Source organism: Clinocottus analis, unplaced genomic scaffold, assembly GCF_023055335.1.
Source record: "Clinocottus analis isolate CAN_PGR_092001 unplaced genomic scaffold, fCliAna1.0.p SCAF_6, whole genome shotgun sequence".
NCBI classification, from domain to species: domain Eukaryota; kingdom Metazoa; phylum Chordata; class Actinopteri; order Perciformes; family Cottidae; genus Clinocottus; species Clinocottus analis.
In genome coordinates, this window is record NW_027176218.1 from 14,993,627 (window position 1) to 15,017,114 (window position 23,488).

The window sequence follows — 23,488 nt, forward strand, 5'->3', positions numbered from 1 at the left end:
GGAATTAGTGGAGATGTCAGACGTCAGCATGTTCACGGATATATAGACATAGACTTTCTGACATGAAGAGATGGAAGAGTGAAGGGTGTTAATAATAAGAGCCTTACACACACACACACACACACACACACTCACACACACACGCACTGTGCACATGTGCGAGCTGACACGGACATGGATGCAAGAAATACCACAAATGAAAAAGATGATCCTCGTGTATTCATTTCCCATAGTTGCATATTTCTTTTCAGGGTCGTTGTGGGTGTTGGAGTCCATCCCACCATCCACAGCATAGTCAAACACACACAGGCATATTTCGGACTGGTAAAGAGGATATGTTTTCTGAGATAAAGAGCTTAAACCTTCTCCAGCTCCACTTGAAAACTGCTCTCCCTGCTTCCCCGTTGTGTTCACTGCTGTATAAGGAAATAAGCACAAACTGAACTACTCCAAGTGAAGTAAGAAAATGTAAACTTTATTGCAACTTTGTCATTCTAAGTTCTCTGATTTACAGAAGAGAAAAACACTTGTAATGGCACAGTCATCGTAATATGTACATTGCGGATACTGCAATAATCCAGACAGGCGTGTTGTCCAGATTTAAGAGTGGCTTATTAAGGCGCATGATTCGCTCAGTCTGTAGAGGGAAGGAATAACACATCAAAGCTTTTCCTGCAACTTACACGTGGACATAGCACAGCATGACTTAAAAGCATTTGAAGGGGAACTAGGAAAGCTCCTTGGTTGGGAAATCACAGTTTGTCTATTGTACATTCAGCTCCGGGAGAGATTAAGACATAGATGTGTTCACAACAAACTGCGTTGCACTAAGACATTTGGTGATTTGAGAAGCTTCAGTAGACCTGAGTGTTCAAGTTGATACAGTAAACGTGTGAGATCAAAATTACACAATTGATTTAGTGGTACAGCATTCAATAAGGTTTCAGAGTCTGTATCATCACTGCTGGCCAGTTAAGATTGTCTGGTGAAGAGCAAATCAATAAAGAAAAGCCAACTACCTAATTAACTCTACATAGAGCAATGCAGTATGGTGCTAAGAGGGTTACATTTCTCCATGGGCTAGTTCTTAATATAGTCTGAAAAGAAAATCAGTCATCTCATTTAAATACAATTTGCTTAAAGCATTATTCATGGTTGGAACCAAAGTGGCCACTCCACCTCCGTGACCTTTTATTCAATTATTAAGTATTCATTTTTGATGAACTCAAGATGGCATCAATAAGATTTCTTACATATGAGAGCATCTTATTTATGCATTTTGTCTGAAGCGCTCTTTCCCCATTTCTTCCTATTAGAGGAATAGTTTGTCATTTTGGGAAATGCAGTTCACATTATTGTTCACTTTTTATTATTATTATTTGCAGATGAGAAGATTGCTTCCACTCTTGTGTCTGGATGGTTAATAGAAATTCTGCGTTCTGGAGATGGTTAGCTTAGCATAACAACTGAAAACTATAGAAGTCACTGAAAGAGTCCGTCACTTAACCCCTTGCGATGTCACAATTCTTAATTTTTCAATCATTAATAAAGTTATTTATTGAATATGATTGCGTTAGCTTTGGACCAGACCAGCTGTTTTCTCATGTTTCTGGTCTGTCTAGTGCGGCTAAGCCAAGCGACTCCCTGCACTGTCTTAATATTTACCAAACAGATGTGACAGCAGCATCAGTCTTCTCACCAAACTCTCATGCAACTATCTTTCAGAAGTTTCATTTCGAGCTGTGGCGTCGTGGACGAGGCTTTCTTCAGAACTTAACTTGGCACTGACTTCTGTAAGAGCATATCACCACCACAACAGACAGACTTTTAAAAAAAAAACAAAAAAAAGTGCAGCCTATTTAAAAGCCCTTACTACAGCAGGTTAGTAAAATGGTAGCATCTAATCTAAATTTAAATATAGCCAAAGTTACAATTACAGTGGCTTGGCCTCGAGTTCATCTGGCCTACAGTACTAAAGGACACAGTTGTCCAACAGATATGATAAATTAAGTTGAACTCTTCAAAGAATAAGTGCTATGGGGGGATAGTTGTGTCTGATGACTGTAAAGCAGTGAAACTCCATAATTTGAGGTACATTCATCAGCCCGTTGGCTGGATAAGTAAAAGCCTCCCTGACGAGTGAGCGACACATAGGGCTCCATGGTGCGTCGGTTTCGATACGAAGCTTTCTGTGAGCTAGTTTCCTGCCAACAAGCCGTTTTCCTTTGTCCCTCTATGTCTTCATTTGGTCTTCTTGAGAGATTCGTTGGAAGCAACAAGGGGCTTGCTCTGTTCCTCCTGATCAAGAGAGCCAGCAGCGATTTTCAAAATGTAAAGACTGTAGAAATGCAGTATGTAAACGCAGAGATTTCTCCGGAACTTACATACAAAAAAAGCAGAACACTTAAAAAGGTCCGGAAACAAATTAGCCAAGAGGTAAAACCGATCATTGTTTAAAAAAGGAAGAAGAAAAAAAGGTTCACAGAGGAAAATAAAATTATAATAATTTTGAACTGTAAAGTGCAAGTATAAAAAAAAAAAAAAAAAATCTTTCTACATATCATCTCAAGCCTTGAGACAGCATCAATGGTCTTTAGTGGAAAAGTGCAAGTTGAGAACAGCACGAGAAAAAAAAAAAAACAGAACTTGATTGAAAACAGTAACAGGATAAGTCGCGTGACTCATGGATCAGTCATGTGACTCAGCTTCTCCGTAAGAAAACAGCCACCTCCTCCAAGGGCACAGGGTAGTCCTGTAGGAACGTCCCCCCATCAAACACCTGAGCATTCTGGCTGTCCTGCCACTGGAAGCCCCCGTCAGGTAAATAAATGTCCCTCTGCACCGCCCCCTTCTCCACCACCGGTGCCACCAGGACCTGAAAACACACACCGGCTCGGTGAAAACAAATTCAGATTTCAGGGAGATTGTGCGCTTAGTTAGCAGGACGGACGGCAAGCATGGTGCAACTTGATTCCTTCCCATGAGAACATCATGAAGTCACCTCGTCTCCGATGAGGAACTGGTCATCAATGGTGAAGGTCATGGGGTCAGTGGGACTGAGCCACCACATGGGCCGGTAGATGGGGTTTCCCGTCGTCTGCCACTCCTCTGCATACTTCTCTATCAGTGGGACCACATCGCTCTGGTGCTTTGCTATGTAGGCCCGTGTCAGGTTGAGCACCTATGGGTCACCAATGGAGAGATGCAAAAAAAACGTTAAGAGGATTACGGTACAAGTATTTTGTGGATTAATCATGTATTTTCATAATTAGGAGTGTTTCCATGTTCAAAGTGAGCTCCGAAAGAAATCTATTTTGAGTATTTTTTTTCTTTTTTTCTCCCTTATGTTTTATTACTATTCAGTGAAATATATGTTAAAGAAATCTGGAGCAACAAACTGAAACAAAAAAAATTCCTTTCCCCAACTAATTAATCTGCCTCAACAATTCACGACGAGAATACTATTGACACGTGAGATGCGTTCTGCTGAAGCCATTTGTGCCATCTCTACTCCCAGACACCCAGACATGCAGACAGAACTAAAGAGCAGCTCACTGTTGACTTAGTGGTTTAACACTCTGCAAGTCTTTCTCCTGTCTCTCTCTGTCCAAACTACTTCAGCATTCCTGAAAAGGGTCACATCCTCTTCAGTGTCTCATGACAAAAACAAAATTTGACCGCATCTATAAAAAAAATGATTTTTATGAGTTGGGATTGAGAACATTTGTAGGAATGAGCCTGAAGTCACAGCTCGGGGTTTGAGTGGATCTTTCTCTTATTGAGAAGTTGCATGTGTGTGGGTTTGAGGATTCATTGCTATTTGGCTCCAATGTGGTTGGTGCCGTGACCTGTTTATGACTGATGTATCACACATACTGGAAATAAAAGGTGCAGCAATTTTAAACTGCACCCATTAAAAAAAAAAGACGTATTCATCATTTTCATTGCATCAGTTTAGTTTCCACGAAAATTTCTTCTCAGTCTCACGTAATCCGAGTTTATAAATTGAAGGCCGTGCAAGAGACCAAAATGGAAAATATTGCTGCTGTCAAATGTCTTGCTGTCCAAAAGGCCTATTTTTATCTTTGTCACGCAACACAAGTCACAACCAATATATGTTGCTGCCTCCGTCTTCTCGTAGTGGAAAAAAAGCAGTCAATCATTCCCACTCCGTCACACTTGTCAATTACTCATGGAAATCTTAATTGCCACAATAAAGTATTTTTCCAAGACTTGTCCTGAAATTCATTATCATTCCGGTACTTGAGAGTGAGAGCCATAAATCTCGAGGAGGGATTGTTATTCAGAACAGATGGACTCTTAACCACAGGTGAAGTCGGGAGGGAGCCAGGCAGTCGCTCCTATTGAGGAAAGAATTGAGCGCCAGGGGAGGAGGAGAGGGGGGAGATAACCCGGATCCTCTTGATGTCAAGGAACCTGAGCCATAGAAAGTTCCCCGTATCTGTCACCGGACTCTCTGGGATGGTAGGCTGTGTTTTCTTGCCGTGCACAGTGAACAGCGCATTCCTGGTTTCCAGCGGAGAGGGACAGGCTTTAGTCCTGCTTCTCCTGCTGCCAGGTCTTAGTTTTGATAGAGCAGGTCTCATGCACACCGGTGGGAACTTCTCTGCACTGACCCTCAAAACTGAGGAGAGGCTGCTTGGTCAATAAACTTTCCCTCTGTCGCCTCTTCCTATAAGCAATCTTAACCACTCTGCAAGAAGGAGGGATAATCCAGCATTCACACATCACTTCACTTGATTGCTCCACTGCAAATCTTCACCCGTGAAAATCTTGTTATCCAGTCTTGTAAAGAATGTGCACCTACTTCGTTGTTGCTATTGTAATCATATCTAATGTGGATGAGGCTGGTGTAATGATAGCGCCTCCGTCTGGGACGGCAAGGTGAGCCAAAGTGTTTTCAAGAGGAAAGAGTTGTTGGGTTGAAGTGGCTACACGAGTGGCTCGAGCTGCTGCGTAATGTGTTTTTTGGTTGTCCTTTTTCAAAATAGAATTCTAGTTAAGTACCCGGTCCTCTCCGCAGACCCAGGGTGGCGTGTGGAAGCTGATAACAGGGAGAAAAGCCGTGATCTCCAGCCAACGAATGAACAACTCCTCATCTGTGACAAGGTCTCCAGACAGAGAGCCACCTGAGGGGAGAGAGAGATGGGCAGAGGCAGAGACAATAAGGATACATTAGTTTGAACAATTGATCCGTCATTCCTTTTATGGCTTTTGGAATTGGCAGTTTCAAAATATCCGAGAGGAAAACATGGAGTGGGTGATTTGCGAGAAGTGGAAAGACCACATTTTCTTTTGTGCGGCACAAAGAGAAGCTTGAGAAAAGACTAACTGAAACCTGCAAAGACTGGACAAACCACATGTAGAGATTGTTTCCACCAACTTGAACCAATCTTTTAGTCTTTGCACTGGGGAAAGAGCATACGCCTTACGACTGAGTTGTTCCACTAGATAACACACAGAATGAGCGGTATCTGAGTATGACTGCGTGTCCTAATCAGACCAGACTTGGCTTTTAGGGAGGGATGGGGGCCTAAAGAGTCAGTGCTAAAACAGAGCGTTTCAGACAAAGGGGGAAAATTTAAATGATCATTAAAAAATCTGGGTGAAGACTTCAGATTAGAGTCTTTACATATCTTACTATATGATTTTATCTGCTCACAGTCAACACCAGCAGACCTTGGAACAGACCTAGTCCAATAAAGTCTTTGTGGTATTGTTTTAAAATGTGTATGTTGCAGTTTGGATCTGGTAATTAGGATGATTTTAAAGTCCACGTGATCTGGCCTTATACATGACACAATAATAAAAAAACAACATAAATGAATTAGTTGATACATTGGTAAAGGAAAATAGCGAGTGAGTGAGGAAGTCACAATAATCTTAAACAATTCTCCCGTCCACAACAGTTGCGGGCAGATGAGCATACAGTCAACATTCAACCATGTTTCATGACAGTTGTCTCAGGTCGTCATATACGTCTGGAGCACTTTCTCTTCTTTAAAATAAACAGTTTCCTGACAGATCTCCCTGCAGGCATTTTTGAATGTTGTGGGAATAAACCTTATTTTTTGTGGCAATTGCTTTTTTTTGTGTGAAATAGTGAAGAAGTATTCTCTTTTTTGTTTTCATGAAACATGAAGTACTGTAATGTACTATTAGAGATGATAAAAGTGACCCATAGGCTGTAGTATTACCTACTGCATCAGGAATGAGGAAGTTGTATCCCAGCAGAGTGTGGTGCAGCAGGGAGGGAATGATGCCCTTCAGGCCCAGTGGGCTCCAGTCGGACTGCATGGGGGTCATCCTTACAAACAGAGGCTTGTGGTTCGACCTGAGACACAAACAGCACCATCATTATAAGAGGCAATTTAAAAAAAAAAGGTAAATAACAAGTTCAAATACTTGAGGGCGTTACCGTGTCCCTGCGGTCACGATGGTGGAGTCTCCTATCCTTGTGGCCAGGTCGGCCAGCAGGCTGATGTACTCGTCTCCCCCGAGAGTCTGCGGCGGCCGCAGGACTTGCCCCTCAAACAGATTGCCTTCGCCCCCCTCCAGCATGACATACTCCATCCCCAAATGGGCCTGCAGAGCTCCCACCCTGTCCAGGAACCAGCTCACCGCTCCTGGGTTGGTGATGTTCAGCTTCACGCAGAACTTCCCTCGCCACTGACTCATCACAGGGATCTCAAGGACAGAAGTAGAGTTCATGTTACACAATTATGATTTTCGATTTGGGTCATTGATTAGTAACCGGAGTGCCTCTGCTGTTGCAATGATAGATTTTTTTTGGGGTTAAGCCATGTTGCTCTGCTTTTGATCAAACTGCAACGAGTGAATGGAGACCGGCTGCAAGGCAGATGGAGGGTGTCTGCTTTGGAAAAGAGATTTCTTGGATGGACCAATCAGAATGCAGAGAAAGCGGACTTTACTGAGTTGGAAGGCAACTCTTCACCACAAAAAAAAAAACCTTGGGTAAAAGTTGCCATGCAGAGGACTTTGAACAGTGCTAACTGAGCTGCGCTCAGGTCTCACCAGCTGTCCCTGGGGGGCTGAGGGGAGACTGAGCCAGAAGGCCTCAGTGCCGTCCATGAGGGAGCTGTGGAACTGCGTGGTGTCCACGCCCAGGAAAGGGGACAGGGTGATGGAAATGTTGAGAAGCTTGACAAGTGGGAGGTCCCTGGTCAGTCTCTTGGACATCCCCCTTTTCCTGCTGTTGAGGTAGTCATGGTCCTGCAGAGAGACAGAGAGAGACACCGTGCTATCTGCTTTAACAAGCCGGAAATGTCAAAACAGCATCACGTAACAGTCATTTTATCAAGAATTGCTTATATTGCATCTGAATACATTATGATGCACTAATTGAATAATTCAAATGTTCATGATCTGGAATGAGAAATATCTTTATACTTTGAAAAGTCGCTTTAAAGTTGACCCATTGAGCTCCCCATGCGGACACAATGCATGAGCTGTCAGAGCATTTTAACGTATATTTTAATCCTTCACAATGTCCATGGTAAAGTCAAACAGAGATTTCAGGTTACGTAACTATGGAATAAAATCTTTTAAGAACACAAAGATTGACCCAGGAGGTTAACCAGCTGTGGGAAGAAAGGGTGGATAAGCACTTATTATGTAACTTCTTGGAGGTTTTTTGTTTCTGATCTTTAATATTTGCCTTGCTTCTTTTCCTAATTAGATTTCTACACAGTTGTCAAACAGGAAAATGAACCCAAAGAAGACCAAAACATGAGCTACAAAAAGATGCATTATTTAGTGTCTTGGTAATTTTTAGAAACCTGGCAAACTTATTAATAATCAAAATGTTCCATTGCCTGCAATTCCAAACTAAAAAGGAAACTGGGAAAACAAAGCAGTGTAAAACTGGAGTGAAAAGGAGAAGTGAAGAGAAGTTTGTCGACACGTTCCAAGTTTCCATGCAGCACTATTAATCATAATGAGTTCTTTGTGACTTTTGGGTGACAACAAAACTGGTATACTATCTTTGATGTACCAGAAAACGTGAGATTGTGGGTGAGGAAAACTCTTGTTCACCAAATGACATCCATCAACTGTTATTCTTCCCGTTTCCACACCCTCTTTTTAACCCTTTCACACCTTCTGAACTGGGAATGGGAACGTACTGTACGCATAATAAACTCAGCCTCCCTGATGGATAAGATTGTGTGAAAGTCCTCCACCTCCTCGTCTGTTGCTGCAGCATCAAGCCAGTGTCAGGATCACCTACTCAAGTTAGTCTTGGCAGACGTCCCTTCTCATCTCAACACACCCAATTCTTTGCCATCCCGCAGTTAACGCGCTAAGAGCAACTTGAGATCAGTCAGGAGAGTCTGTTTGTCCTCTCTCGGCTATATTTTGTTCGTAATGGAATATCCCCGGCTATTGGTTTGGATCCACTCGACAGTGGTCCTGGTGGTCTGGTTTCCAGGCAGTTCCTACAACCTTCAAAGATGTTTCCTGTAACCGGATGAATATGAACGAATGATAAACACCACCTCCACATGGGCCAAATCATGAAGTTTAGAATATACTGAAACATATAGATTTAAAGCATAATTCAAAAAGGGGCCTGCAGATAGTGTGAGCGACACACAGGGAAACACACTTTTCAACATGAACAATATTTTTTTCTACATTGGGACATTTCTGTGAAGCTGTCCTCCCTCGTTCGCTCCCTGCCTGTGTCCAGCGCTCTGGACACCCACTTAAAAAAAGCTCTTTCATCTCTATCCCTGAGGAGTTTTGAGCCGCGGACCGATAAACCCTGAGCAGATAAACCCTCATCTGATTGCACAAGAAACTATTTGGTCTCAAAACATAATAAGTAAGGCCCCCTAAAAGGATACCTCCCTCTCTAAATACTTGTATTTAAATGACTGCCGTCTTCAATCGGCTCACATTAACCAAAACGCTGATTCTTTGGCTCCGCCTCTTCGAGGTTTAACTTTTTTTTGTGCCTTCAGAGCTTTGAAAGAGTCCTCCGTCTGCTAAAGGCTTTGGGGCTGGAGGTATACAGACGGCACAGTGAGGCTCAGTGATGAGCACGTACCATGTCGGAGAGGAGGGTGGTGGAATGTTCATTGAGGCTGATGACTCCCTCCCCTAGCTGGTGTCTCCTCAGACGATTAGAGAAGGTCCTCAGCTCCCTCTCCACCTTCGGCCCTGAATCAACGCTGGCGAGCAGCTTCCAGAACGGCAGCCTGTAGCACACACAGAGGGATTACACAAAACCCACTGCGCTCAGGAACCTGGCTGGATTATAATTCATGGCATTGACATCAGGACGGCAGAAAGTGTCTCCATCTTGCGAGCTAAAAACTCATCTTTTTCGACTACACCTTGAATAAAGACAGTTGCAGCAGCACTTTGCCAGCACTTAGATGGTTCTTACTGAAAGCCCTTTGTAGTTTGACTTCATTAAAGACATTGTACTCTCTTGATTCTTGATCTGAGTTCTTATTCACGCTTGAATGCACTTATTGTAAGTCGCTTTGGATAAAAGCGTCAGCTAAAGGACATGTAATGTAATGACTACCTAAAAACACACAGAATTTCAGTCAGCATTCATTGGACCCACAGATGCAGCAACTGTTTGATTTATTGCTATTAGAACATAACAGACATCCCCCTTCGAACAAGGAAATCCCTGCTAATCTACATCTAAACTGAACTAACCACAACGTGTTCATGTTGGGCAGCTCCCTGCTGTGGTGGGAGAGTTGTTGCACTGCTTCCCGGTGAGCAGCTTTCACATTGTGGGCCACACACACAGTGTACTGCAGAGGGAGACGCTCCATACTGGGCAGCGACTGCAGGCAGAACTGCTGTCTGCTGTCCAGCCCCAGCTGCAGGGGAACATCAGGAGACACTAACACGGCAACGCCTGTGTGGTGAGAAACAGACAGGAGAGGGCACAGCATGTTAGCTTCTCAGAATGTCATAAATTGTTGTCCCGGAGGATTAGATGATATAATGTCTTACTTTCAACAGATATCAAGTGGGCCTTGATGCAAAGCAATCAAAAGCAGTGTAAGCATGAGACGGTTCATTGCAGATTCCTCTTATATGACATAGTGCTTGAGTGACACTGAGACCAGAGCGAGAGTGACGGATGGAGTATAGGGAGGTAGAGTGTGGTCAGTGTCAGCTGATATTGTGCCACTCAGATGTGAGAAAAACAATATCTAGAAAGAGATATAGCAGTATGCGGTTAGATGAGTTTACACCGGGACTGCTGGCATTTTTTTTAAGTAGGTGGGTTACACAGCACACCAAAGAGAGATGGCTGCAATACATATCCAAAGTCACATTGAATACAAATACTTTTTCCCCCTTCAAGTTTTACCCCAGAGCGTAACATCTGTTATTCAATCATCTTCAACCCTCAGTGTGGAAACCAGCATTTTTTTTTCTCGTACTGTACATATATGCCGCCTTCCAGAGGCCGTGAGAAATCATAAAATTATGCCAAGCAGATAATTGTGTCTGCAGATGTAGCTGCCCTGCAAGGAATGCCCCGTCCCTCTCAGGTTACCCCTGCCCCCCTATCCTCACCACTTCTCACCCGTCGTGACTCCCACCTTCTCCCTCCCAGCTTGAACCACCTTCCTCTCCTCTCTGCACCGCTCTGGGTCCGTCCCATCTCGGGTCAGCAGAACCCAAGCCAGTACCGGTCAGAGCCTCAGAACCCAGACTCTGACCCCGCGTCTACCTCGCTCTGCACAATCTGCTCAACAATCTGCTCGTAGTTGCCACACTGGGATTTGGGAGCTGGTCAATGAACAGATTAGTGTGCAAGACCTGTTTTCAAAGCAGGCAAGCAGTCTGAGAACCGGGCCTGAGAGCTTGGCTCTCTTCAGCCACCCTCTCTAGTTTCAATGGCCTTACTGTTTTCCTGTAGACCAGGAGCAGGCGGCACTCTCACGTACCGGTCCATAATCAGATTAATAGTTTTAGAGATCAGTATTAAAGTGCTGCAAAAAGCCTAGTGAAGAGCCTTCAACCACAGGGTGATTATCACGTGTTTGCAACGGATAATGTCAAAGAGATACTGGTAACTCCTCAGCTGCCCCTCACAAGGTATTAGGTCACCTCCCAACTGCTTGTTATAGATTCATAATGACAGATAAATGTAGATTTTTGCTGAAAACACTTTAATATATTCAAACCGCAGGGGATCAAACTGCAATTTTGAATAACGCAAAGGTGCCGTGAAACCGTGCGAGTCAATAATGTACTCGTACGGTGGAGTAGAAAATGGGCCAACGGTAATAATGTTATAGCTTTATGGAAGGATGGAAGTGGAATGCAGGCAGTGGAAATAGAGGCGACCGGAGTACACCAGACACCGAGCAACCTCGTAGAATGATGTGCAGATACAGCAGGCTGCAAACAGTGTGTTTTACCAAACTGCACACGGGGTGGAAAGTGAAGTTTAAGTTTGCAAGCATGACTCCTTGAGTCATATTACATTTTTTTTTTAATGGAAAATGAGAATGCGGGGCATACAGGAAATGGGACAATTTGGTCAAAACAGCTGGACCTTTCGTTCCATCTTTGACTAAACATGCAGATTAGAATGGTAAATATACTAAATCCTGTCCCATGTGTTTATACAGCTCTACTCAAAGCGTGTCCCCGTATGCATTTTCAGTCTGGGAGGAACTTCTGACTGAAATGGAACTTCTTATTCAAGTTCAGCAATCTGTACGAAGGACAAACATCTTCGATCGAACAGTATCTGAAGCCGCTTGTACCATACAGGAGCAGGAATCAATAAGTGTTATTTAAAGAAAGTGAAGCAGGTTTGAAGCCTTGAGTTACAGCCAAGATGGGGTGCAGAGGAGTTAAAGGGGAAGCAAGGGGAAGGACCCTATTTTTAGAACAGTTCCTTAAACACTCCAAGCTTCCCCCGAAATATTTTCCACTCACTCTCAAAAGCAAAATGATACGCCTGACCGACCGTGTCCCCTCACCTTCAAAGCAGCAGATATGCAAAGGTGAAGATGAATGAAAGTTGTGCAGATTTGAATGATTTGACACACACACGCCTCAATCTTTTTCTTTACAGCTGTTGAACGAACACACAAATCAAGCAGCCTTGAGTCGCCTCTTCAGTCTTCACACATGTACGTGCATTCTCACACACTCACAGCCTTTAATGGGGAACTGTAGACTTCCAAGAAAAACAGAGCAGGACTTATAGGACCATAAAGGTTCGGCACTTCCTCTGGCTCAGCCTGAGCTGAAGGTTTAGAGATGGCAGCGGACGTGACCCTATGCACCTTCATTTGGGTCAGACAGGTTTTAATGTGGCGTCTACGCCCTCAGAGAGTGGCTGGCCCTCCTCCTAACCCCCTGCTGCTGTTCTCCAGATGGGCCCCATTCTTTTACCTGTCATATTCATACTGTTATTTATGACACCTGTGCACATTTACAGAGCTGACTGGGGTTATGAAAGGTGCACTTAAACGCTAACTACGCGTGTGCGTGCAAGTGTGTACGTATGTGTGTGTTCAGGCATGCGTTTCCTTAACAATGGAAACTTAGTTTCTGTGCCCAACCTCAAGAAATTGAAGGCCACAAAAGTGGGATCTTGCCATGGCAGTAAATTTCCAATTCCACTTATTGAAAAAATAATGAAACACTAAAGAGACTTTCTCTGTTTCAGTTCCTATCATCAATCAGTTTTATTGTTTCAAGTGTGAGACGCTGTGTCCTGCACAAATATCACGAGAAGAAACCTAAAATTAGATCCGACAAGATGATCTCACGTTTGAGTACTTCGACACAGTAATATCAACCTCTTCCTTTTTAATTTACTTCAGTCTCAGTTGGTGAATTAGGCATACTGTAAGAGCAATGAGATTCTAGTGTTTTCAGACAACTTCATGACTAGATTTTGTTTTATTTTATTGAGAGAAATGCAAGATAATTTGTAAAAGGTATTTAATAAAGGAAGCAGAGCAACCACAGACTGATCACGCGTTTGTGTGAACGAGCTGATGGAAACTGTAATTACATCAGTGGACAGACGCTGCATTTAAAAAGGACTCTCTACTGTCTCTTGCTGCTGGTCCTTGATGAAAAGTATTAGTTTTTGGGAGATTGACTGTGGAAAATCTTGCGGGATAATTTTCATATATGCAGTCGGTCTTTCATACAGGAGATGACAGCTTGCTTTTAACAAAGCTTGAATTGGCTAAGTGAGTCATTGTTAAAGTGTTTCACCTCTTGCTTGTCCTGGAAGAGTCAAGGTTTCGGGGCAGCTGCCCAGGGGCCTTCTGGTGACCGATTGAGTAACACTTGGGCAGCTTGTTTTGCTTCTACATGCAAGCTGGATTTGTTTGAGCATTTGTTTATATATTTATTTATAAGATCTTGGGTTGACATGAAGACAAAGAAAATGCAAAGGAAATACTCAACCATTAGAAATAAACCACTTTAGAAAGACAACAAGTGTTCAATTCACCTGTGTTTTTCGTTATTATTTAGTACTAAACCTTGCTTAAGTAAGTCGCCTCAATTATAGGAGCAAGTGTTGGTATTTAGTTCACCAGGTCTCAGCTTGTGCATTTCCTCGAGGAAAAGAGTCTATGACTTTTAGACTTACTTAAAATAAGTTTTTTCTTGCTCACCAGTGCGCACCATGAGGGAAATGCGTTTTCACTTGTTGCTCGCATCCTCATCATTATAACGTTCTGTCAAATAAAGCTGATTAAGTATCATTATCTGAAAAAAAAAAGAAAACTGCATGAGGGTTACATAACTTTTATCCCCATCTGTGTGTTGTGGTTGGCTGGTCGCTTCTGAGAGACAGAACAACAAACGAGAAGGAGCAGTAAAGTATCGTTGATCTGGATCCTGTACGGAAAGACTGAGTCCGAGATAAAAAGGGGTGGGAGATGCTGAGGGGGAGGAGAGTAAAAAGAGAGAAAGTCTGCTCTAAAATGATCGATGGAGAGAGAAAGAAAGAGGAAGAGAGTATCCACATCCGCATATGGACTTGTGCACGTATGTGTAGGAGGTGGTCTAACAGGTCTAATATCTGATGGAGATGCTGTCAGACATTGTATTTTATTGTAATCTCTGATGCTCACTTCATGGAGGCGAGCATGGAAATGAGCCAGTAGATAAATTACTTTTATTAGAGCTAGGTGATGTCAAAGTTAGAGCAGCCTGCTGTGAAAACAAATAGTATCTCTCCAAGTCCGTATTTGTAATAATGGATGGAGGAAACTCTGATGAGAGCCAAGGTATTTGTCCGATGTAAATATACAGTGTCTGTATCTGCATGCGAATGAAACCCTCTGATTATGAATAGGGATTTTTCCACTCTTATATTTTCCACCTTCAAAATATTTGAAGGTAAAAAGAACAGAAAAAAAGAACAGAATAGTTCAATAATAAGCTACAAAAGTATCCCCTTTTATTTTTTCATTTGGACTTAGTGAATTTAAATTGAAGGGTTTCAAATAGACTCGTTGTGATTTAATGAAAAGAAAATATCGGAATTGAATTATTGAGAAAACGTGTATCCTTATGTAAAAGTTTGTATTTGTGAATTAAATTATTTAAATATCTTTTTTATTTTAAATACTGACCCTAAATGGAGCAAAAATGGAGGTAACTGAAATATTTCACAAAATGAACTGTTAATTACGGTTACATTATATTAGAACATGGACACAGAGTCCCTGTCAGCTACTGTAATGGTATATTGTCCCTCCAGTATTGGATCAAGTCAACAGGCAGCGCCTGGTTACTGTCATGTGATTTGTGCCCTCCCGTATATCTACACTGTTTCTGCTTACATGTGCTTACTGTGTTCATTGTGTCCGTAAGACCTCCAGTTGAGTTAACGTCGGAATAAGCCCCCAAAGCTTTGGGACAACTTAGTCCCTCTTATATTTTGAATGCAGGATGTAGCTTCAGTGATATCTAATCTGGTCTAAGTAGCCCAGTTGTTTTTGTATGGATAAAGACAGGTGGGCCTATGACAAGGTCCTCCAGTTGGCAACACTCTCAAATATCACTCTTCCGCACAGCTGCATGTATCGTCTCCCCTTGACGCTCCCCTTTACTTTACCTCTTCTTTAATTTGCTACATTTCGCTCCCTTTTCTTAATTCTGTTTCATATCGACTGTTACAGTTCAGTACGCATCCACTCGGTCGCTCCGAGGCTCCAAGTTTCAGCACATTTGTCCTGCTCTTTAACCGTCCCCCGGAGTCCCTTTAGCCCAGGCAGTCGTCAGTCACAGCTCCATGTTGCCTACCACATTCTTAATGTACTCCTATGCCTAACTAGAGTCAGTGGAGACAGGTCACACACACACACACACACACACACACACACGCGCACACACGCACACACAGCAGTCAGTGGGGTTACACAGCTGTTAATATTACATTAAAACTGCATTTTTTTTCTTCCACAGTGCAGATTAAGGAGAGAAAAAAAACAGCGTCGTTAAGGCTTTATGCCGAAACACAGATTTGTCAGTCTGTTGATTAAATAAAATGATTAAGACATGTGGTGACACTTTACTTTTTTATTACCGCTGGATTGCTGCCTTTCATCAATCTGTTTTGAGCAAAACAAACATACCACAGTTATTCTTTCATCCGACTGAAACTGAAGCAGTGCACCTGCAGCTAATTTAGAAATGGGGTGGAATTATAATCATGAATGGAATTATAATCATGAATAGATATTGGGTTGGTTAGTATCAAACATGGTCGATCCAGCTTCTCAAATGTTTTGAAAAGCAGCGGAAATAGTATTGACTGAGAAGTGTCTCGCATACAAGTATAGTAAACACTTTAGCGGACACATTGAAAGCCCAGTCTCCATGTTTTCTGTACAATTTTACTTGAAGACACAACATTAAACACAAAATATGGTTATAAAAGTATAATAATAATCAGATTTGGAATATTAATAATGCTTCACTGCAAAACTAGGAACAAATCAATAACTGGGTTAAGCCTTCTGAACCCACAGTTTCTGTCACAAATTCCCCTTCATGTAGTTGTTTTCACCTTGTCTGCCTGTTTAATTAACGCTCATGTCTTTTCAGATCCTGCCTGTCACACCTAATCATCCCTCATTGCCTACACCTGGTCCTCACCTCCGTCTCACCTGCAGCCCATTCCCTCGTTAGTCCCTCACTGCTTAGGTCCCCACTTGTCCTCTGCCAGGTTGTCTAGAGTGTGTGTGTCAAACTCTCCAGTGTACCTGTTTCGCCTGTCCTGTCGACCCTGGATTTTGCCTGCTCCTTCTTTGTTTGCCTGTTCTGACTGACCTCCAGGTTTTGACCCCGCCTGAAACGCCAGTAAAATACTTTTGCTTGTCCATCTGCCTCTGAGTTGTGCTTGTGAGTTACAGTACCTGTAACCCTTACAGTTTCCCATAATGAGGCCATTTACTATATTGTTTTTCTCCACCAAAGCTGCTGTAATTGTTTCCTCTCCCGCAACAATAACAGACATGAACAAAAACTGCATCGTGCTGTTCGCTGCCTATTACAATTTTAAATTAGATAAGCCACTTTTGTCAGAGCTGTTTGAAAAAAGAAGGAAAGTGCAGCTGTTGCAGTCTAATGTTGTGATGTTTACAGATGTATAAGGAGGTAAGGGTGTTCCAACCAGCCCGATGTGCACAAAAGTGCAGATGAGTGTGGTTAAGAGCCTGGAGCTGCTTATACAGGAGTTAATAAATGATGAATTCAAGGTACCCAGCTGACATCAGGGGATCAATCATCACACAGGATGCAAACTGTTGTGAATGCCGGTAATTAACAGACAACTGAAACTGTATTATTGTTCTACAAAATACAAATGAAACAAACAGTACAACAACTATTTGTCTGCAGTGTGCAGCAGTAAGTTTGCAGGCATGAGAGAAGACGTCCAACAGTCTAAAGACATTAAAAAGATGTATCAATAATACTTTCCACTGATCCGAGGAACAGCAGAGCAGCCAGGTACAAATTGCAAAACGTCTTCATTTGTGAAAAACAATTCGGATGAGACACATTATGTAAACAAAAACATCCTTGAAGGATCCAATGGGCATCGCTGCCGTTGCTGAGCATCAGTTTCTCGGTTTGGGTCTATGTTCAGTGTGTGTCTGAGAGTGGTTACTTGGCAACGTTCAAACAGTTGTTCTCATCGGGATCTCATCTCGTCTGTGTTTTTTTTTGTCTCTCTGTGCGAAGCTAAACGGAGAAACAAAGGGTTACAGCGACCTGGTAATAACTGTTGTCCTCTCACAAGGTGGAAAAGGGATTTAAGTCATGTGACTCTCTTGTTAAGCCAGCCACCATGTTATATAACATCCCAAAATGTGTATGGGTGCATGTGTGCATGTGTCAGTATGTTAATGAATGTGTGTGCGTGTGTGTGTGTGTGTGTGTGTGTGTGTGTGTGTGTGTGTGTGTGTGTGTGTGTGAGACCTGCTGCAAACAATCAGCAAAGTCATAATAGGTGATTGTTTGTGTTACGTCATTGGCTGATGTCTCACCCTTTCACTCTCTGATCGAGAAGCTGTTTGACTTTGCACGCATGCCCATACACACACGCACAGAATCCCCTAACACACTGGCGTAAAAGTACATGTTGCAATGTGCATGCGTGAAATAGGATTTGGAAATGTCTGATTGTAAAAATGTGTATCCTGCATTTATCTGAAATCTTTCAAGAATGAAGAAGCTCGGTAAGCAATCTCCACACAAACACAACTTGAGAGCGAAGTTGTTACAGTAATGCTATACCCGCTACCACCCAACACACATGTACACACACACACACCACACGTTCCTCATCAGTCACATTAACCATTCACACACTCCCCCCTCCAGCTTTGGCCCCAAGATAATATCAAACAACTCCAAAATAACCTGATGAGTTATAAGAGTGAGCAGCGCCATCCAACTTGCCCTTTTAATAGAAAACAAAAGGCAATTACCTCGGTATCCCTAAGAGTTAATTTAAGATGCTGAAGGTGGTTTGCTTCCCTTTGTAGTCTAATCTCTAAATTAATCGACTGAGATGCCACAGACAGTATTGTGTTACATTCTATTAGCGCGATAGACGTCCTGTCCAGTGAGTGGTGTGTGTTTTTTTGGGGATGCCGGTGATGGAGGCCGTCGAACCATTTTTCTCAGCTCTAACACAAACAAACACGTGCACGAGGGGGGTGGTAAGAAAACACTGCAACATCCACAGGGCTTCCCTCACGCCCCTTGGATTCACGCCACACATCGTATACCCGCTGATGTAGGGTCCAATTTCCAAAGCCCTTGTGCTAACCCCGCACCAATGGCGAGTGTGGAAAAACAGCTGACAATGAGTCATTTGACATATTTTAAAAGGTCTTTCTTATCGTAACAGGCCACGGTGTGAAGAGGAACTTACTGCTAATGAGATGGCCTCCACCAACCGTAAATCTCAGCTGATGCAAATGATCGTTCCAGCAACGACCTCTCACCTGTGGAGCCCAGGAAGTAGCGTTCCAGGACAGAGCCGAAGCCGGAGGGATTGTCCGTGAGATCGCTCACGATGAAGGGCTGCGTGGTGGCGTTCTGATCGTTGATCGGCCAGGTCTGACCCCGGACACTGGCGCCGCCGTACCAGGACACGTTAGTCATGGAGAAGCAGTCCTGAAAGGATGCGCACAAAAAAACATGGAAAGAGAAAGATTTAAAATCATGAAAACAGAGTTAAGATGGCAACTAGACAGATACTTTTGCTGCTGACTGCCGACAATAGATGTGTGTGGGATGCTTGAGATTTAAAAGAGGGGATGCAAGTTAAATTTCATATTAAACAAATGTTTGAAGCGTACTGAATACATATTTATTGTAAATTGTATTTATGAGTGGCTAAAAGGTGAATTTGACAGTAACATTGTTCTAGTGCCTGATGTCTTGGATACTTTTGGATACATTTATATGACAATTATTGAAAGTTACAGTTGCTTTAGTGGCACAGGGTGTTATGTGATGGCTGGCACGCGATACTCTCAGAGTCTCAGAAAGCAACGCGCGCAGAAGGGATTGAATGGCAGCAGTGTTTTCTAAGAGAAAGCGTGTCCTTCCTCTAAGCGTCTTTTCGTGTGGGGACAAATGTCCAAACTGGCAGCTCATTTATTTCACAATCAGCAAATCTGGTCTCAGCTAACAAGGAGGTTCAAAACAGGTGCCAACTGCTCACCGGAAAGGCGCAGGGCAGGATTTGGGAAAAATAAAGGCGTCTTTAGTTTGGAAAGATTTTCTGTGAGCAGTCGCACCACATGACAGGGAGTTATGGCAAAGAATGTTCCAGTGGGGACAGATTAACCTCCCCAAACAACCCAATAGTTAAGCTGAGGGAAAGTACAGTAAGTACTGTGTTTGTAAAAAAGCATAACAACTGTGACGACGCAAGTTTAACACTAATGTTCAGCTCAATCTGGGTTTATAGAGAGGGAAAGGATGAGGGAGTGACCCAAACTATTGTTTTAGTTTTGATTTGGTGTCAGCTCAAATGAGTCACTCAAACGGCATGATTGTATTGTGTTTCAAATACTATTATAGGATGTCGCAGTTTCTTAAGATTTTAACACAAAACCCACCAAATGAAATTGAATTTACATAATTGCCGGCTTATTTGTTATATTTTTTTTAAATTTTAATGAAATGAGACAATATATTTAAGATTGTATTATTATATTTTATGTTTTTTAGACACATATTTGATTAAATTATAATAGTCAGTCTCTCAACTAACAATTCAGTGGTGGTAAATAAGGGACATTTCGTCTGATTTATATGAAAGAGATATTGTGTTTTCAAAAGTGAACAGGGGGCCTTCTTCTGTTTTGTCCATCAATATCACAATTCATGCAGAATCACATGACAATGGGTACTGAGTAAACAGCACATTTAGGCATGAAAGTTCCAAGTGCAAAACTGCTTTTTTGTGTGCACATAACATCGTGCTTATAATGGCATTTGATTAAGACTGCCTGTGTTTAGTGCGACTGAGAGAAACCTTACCTTCAGTTCCACATGACAGTGCACCGGCGTCCAAGTCATACTGTAACACTCCGTCTCCGTCTCCTCATTCACCTCCAGCGAGATTTTCACCTCGGCCACCGAGTCCCACGTATAGCAGAACTCCGTTTTATTCAGCCAGCACAAGTTCCTCACGAAGGGAACCTCGACGTCGGGGTTCCCCACGTTCCCGACGTCTATCTCCACATAGGTGTTGTCCTCCGTTAGGGTCTGTATGACCAGCGAGTGGGTTCTTCTCTCCCAGATCAGTCCGCTAAAAGTCCCCCTCAGGATCCAGTTCTTGTTGGGCTGGTCCACCACCTGCCAATATATGATCCCGATGGTCATGACAAAGAAGACGGCTACCCCGAGACAGGCAATAGCTCCTTTCCAGGTCTCGTTCATCTCCTTCAATCCGGTGTCCCATGTTACCTCTGGGATGGGGCTAGGATTCCTATTTCGAGCGTGGGGCATGTTGTCTTTGAGATCAGCAAAAAAAAAAAAAAAAAAAAAATCAAACACAAAAAATGCTGCAGAAAACTCTGTGCGTAAAAAATCTCTGTTGCTTCATCGTGTCATGGTGTTTTCAGTGAGGCTACAGTGTAAACCAGCCTACTCTTTATCTTTCCACCGTTTACACTGTTGTTTTGCGCAATTGTGCCTGCAACAGTGACCTGTCATGTGAAGAAAGCTGTGAGCAGAAAAAAAAATCCAAGCGAGGAAATAAGACAGTATGAATGAATAAGTGACTTACCACATACTGCTGCTGTTTTTAAAAGAGTTGCATTTGTAAATTGCATTGGCTGCAGTGAGCTCGTGAGCAGTCCCAAGCCGGGTTTGGCAGCAATGCCTACGAATAGCTCCTAAGACGCTGTCCTGCTTGCCCTGCACTTTCTGACGTAATGCCGGGTTGTTTCTTCAGAGGAAAGGTAGAGAGAGAGGGAACTGGGGGATCAGGAGGGTTTGGCTGAGTCTTGGAACTGCCCGCCGGGGCGAGGAGGCCACGGACAGCCTGAAAGGGAGGGATCCCCATGCGTGCTTGCAAACTCTCCGTGCGCTCTCCGTGCGTAAAGACTGTGGAGACTTGACATCCGGTGGTTTGGTAGACGGGCAGGGCGTCATTTGCCATGCCCTATCCACATTTGATCATGTGCTGTTCTATTTTTTAATGGCAAGCAAAGAGTTATGTCTGAAACTGATTTCGAAATCGCAGCGGGATAGTTAAGTCCAGTGAAGTCTTCATACAATGTGTGCATAGATTAATTGGCTGTATCTATATTAATCAAACTGGCCAAGAGGTAAATAATATATTTCTGCTGTTTATGCATTTGATTTTAATAGTCCCAGAATTTAGTTGCTTATGGAAATTTGGTTTGCATAAGGGGCTTGGTTGCATGTCGAGGTTAAAATGTCTTTGAGACAGTTTGCGTTGACGGTTCTGCTCAGTTTACAAAGTGTGATGAACCACCTGTCATCCAGAAGCTTCCCCGCCGAAGCTCCATGCCCACCGCTCTCTGCTCACCATGACCAACTATCTATAACCATAAGTAAGTATTACGTTTGTCATTTTAGATTACTTTCATTTCCATTTCATTGAACCCTACAAAAAAGAAAAGAAATGTATTAAAAAATAATAATAAAAGAAGAGGCTAAACCTGAAAGGAGAGTTGTGAGAATAAACATGTATTAATTACACTGTTGCCACAATTTCAGGATGGGATATGCAAACAGTATGGTTTGTTTACAGCCTTAAATAACACAAATTTGCACAAACATGTTGCAAGTAACACTATCCGTAATATGTAACACTAGTTCAGCCAAAGTTCTAAACCACATTGAGTATCAAAGATGTTGTGTGTCATAGCTGCTGCTTTAGGGAAATCACATACAACGAAAACTAAATGTCAAGCAACACAATCTGCGATGGAGTCAGGGAGGGTCGTGTTTTATATGTATATAAAAATTATAAATTGAGTGAGGTTTAATGTGCTGTGGGGCTCATGGGGAGTGCAGAAGACATTTGAGGGCAGGAATGTTGTTTATGAGTGCCTCCATGCTAGCGGGGGCTGGTGGGATTGGTCGAAGGTGGCATACATTTGCATTTGGATTGTCAACATCCATTGTGACATGATTTACATTGTCTGCATAGTATCGGTGGACTACTGTTTGACAATACATGTGCTGAGTCAGTGTATTGACGTAGAATACAACGTATTGCCCGACTCTTCGCTCTCACAGAATCCTATATTAAGTAAAAATGCTCTATGCAGATTATGTTGACTCATTTTAATCCAGTGTCAGTATCCATTTATTTCCACACAGTTCTTACTGTAACATGGTTATGGCTTTGTTGGTATCCAACAACAACTTTATCAGACCCAAAAATAAGACAAGAGGAATCATGGCTGGAACAATGTTGTTATGTTTATAGGTTAAGGTCTCTTCCGCGGTGCTGTGCACAAGATATCCCAGTGCAGAGTGTCGGCTGACATTCCTTGAAGATCAGTTGCCCCCATCCCCGTTTATGCATGTCAGCCCCCCCTCCACCCCCTCCATCCCAATCCATCACATAACTCTGGCAGGGACAGAGACACTGGATAAGGCTGTGGGAACCTGTGTGAGCACTCTACCTAATCGTCCCACTTCGACTGCAGTCGATTTCGAAATCTCTGGAAATCAGCGTTTAATCGTGTGTGACTTTGAGGCAAATTAATGACAAACTTTCAGCATAAAATGAGAAAGATTATACTGTTATACTGTACAGTACTTTGATTCTTGTTGGGAAAGCAAGTTGTCCTTCTATGTGCACACTGACTAGTTTGAGAATGTCAGTTAGTGTGTCAGTTGTCATATGATAAAAAGGCGCAGAGTACTGAGCATCTTTGATGACATATTTATATGTCTCTTGGCCTCCAACTGTTTCTGATGTTGCATTTGTGTGCATACTCCTGTACGGTGCGAGATGAATAAGTGTTTGCATGTGTTTCTGTGTGCTTGCTTGAATTTGGACCCATGGATTGAAGTTCACATGGGCTTGTGGCAGCCAGGCTCCTGGGTCAGAGGTCAAGCCTATGACATCAACGGAACATCCAGGAGGGTGGGTCTAAATTTACCCGCCATCCAGATCGCCCCCGACTCCATCCCTTGCGGCTATTAATAGACAGAGGACTTCTGCGTGGCATGCATCCGCTTGCTCCAGGAGTGTGAACATGGCACATGAAAAAACAGAGGAATCTGACTCGAACTGGCCACTACCTCTGACCACTCATCTAGTGTTGATGGGAAGGGGAAAGGATTTAATTAGGTGTGGCGTACAGTGGCTAATGGCTTATGTTGTACTGTATCAAATGGACTGCTTCATTAAGCGAAGAGAAAGTTAAAAATGGCGATGATTGAAAAGTTCTTTGAC

The 23,488-nt window shown here is 42.8% G+C and overlaps 1 protein-coding gene across 1 annotated transcript; it reads right to left on the bottom strand.

The window, feature by feature from the left end:
- Positions 1–533: 533 nt before the first annotated feature.
- si:ch211-236l14.4 (SITS-binding protein) lies at positions 534–20,553 on the bottom strand. Its single transcript, XM_068603042.1, has 10 exons — positions 20,083–20,553; positions 18,534–18,705; positions 9,718–9,925; positions 9,092–9,242; positions 7,057–7,254; positions 6,440–6,708; positions 6,219–6,355; positions 5,029–5,150; positions 3,002–3,181; positions 534–2,875 (listed from the first exon to the last, which is right to left on the bottom strand). Exons 1-10 carry the CDS (start codon positions 20,551–20,553, stop codon positions 2,702–2,704), a joined length of 2,082 nt encoding a protein of 693 aa, XP_068459143.1. The 3' UTR covers positions 534–2,701.
- Between the last annotated feature and the right edge of the window lie 2,935 nt (positions 20,554–23,488).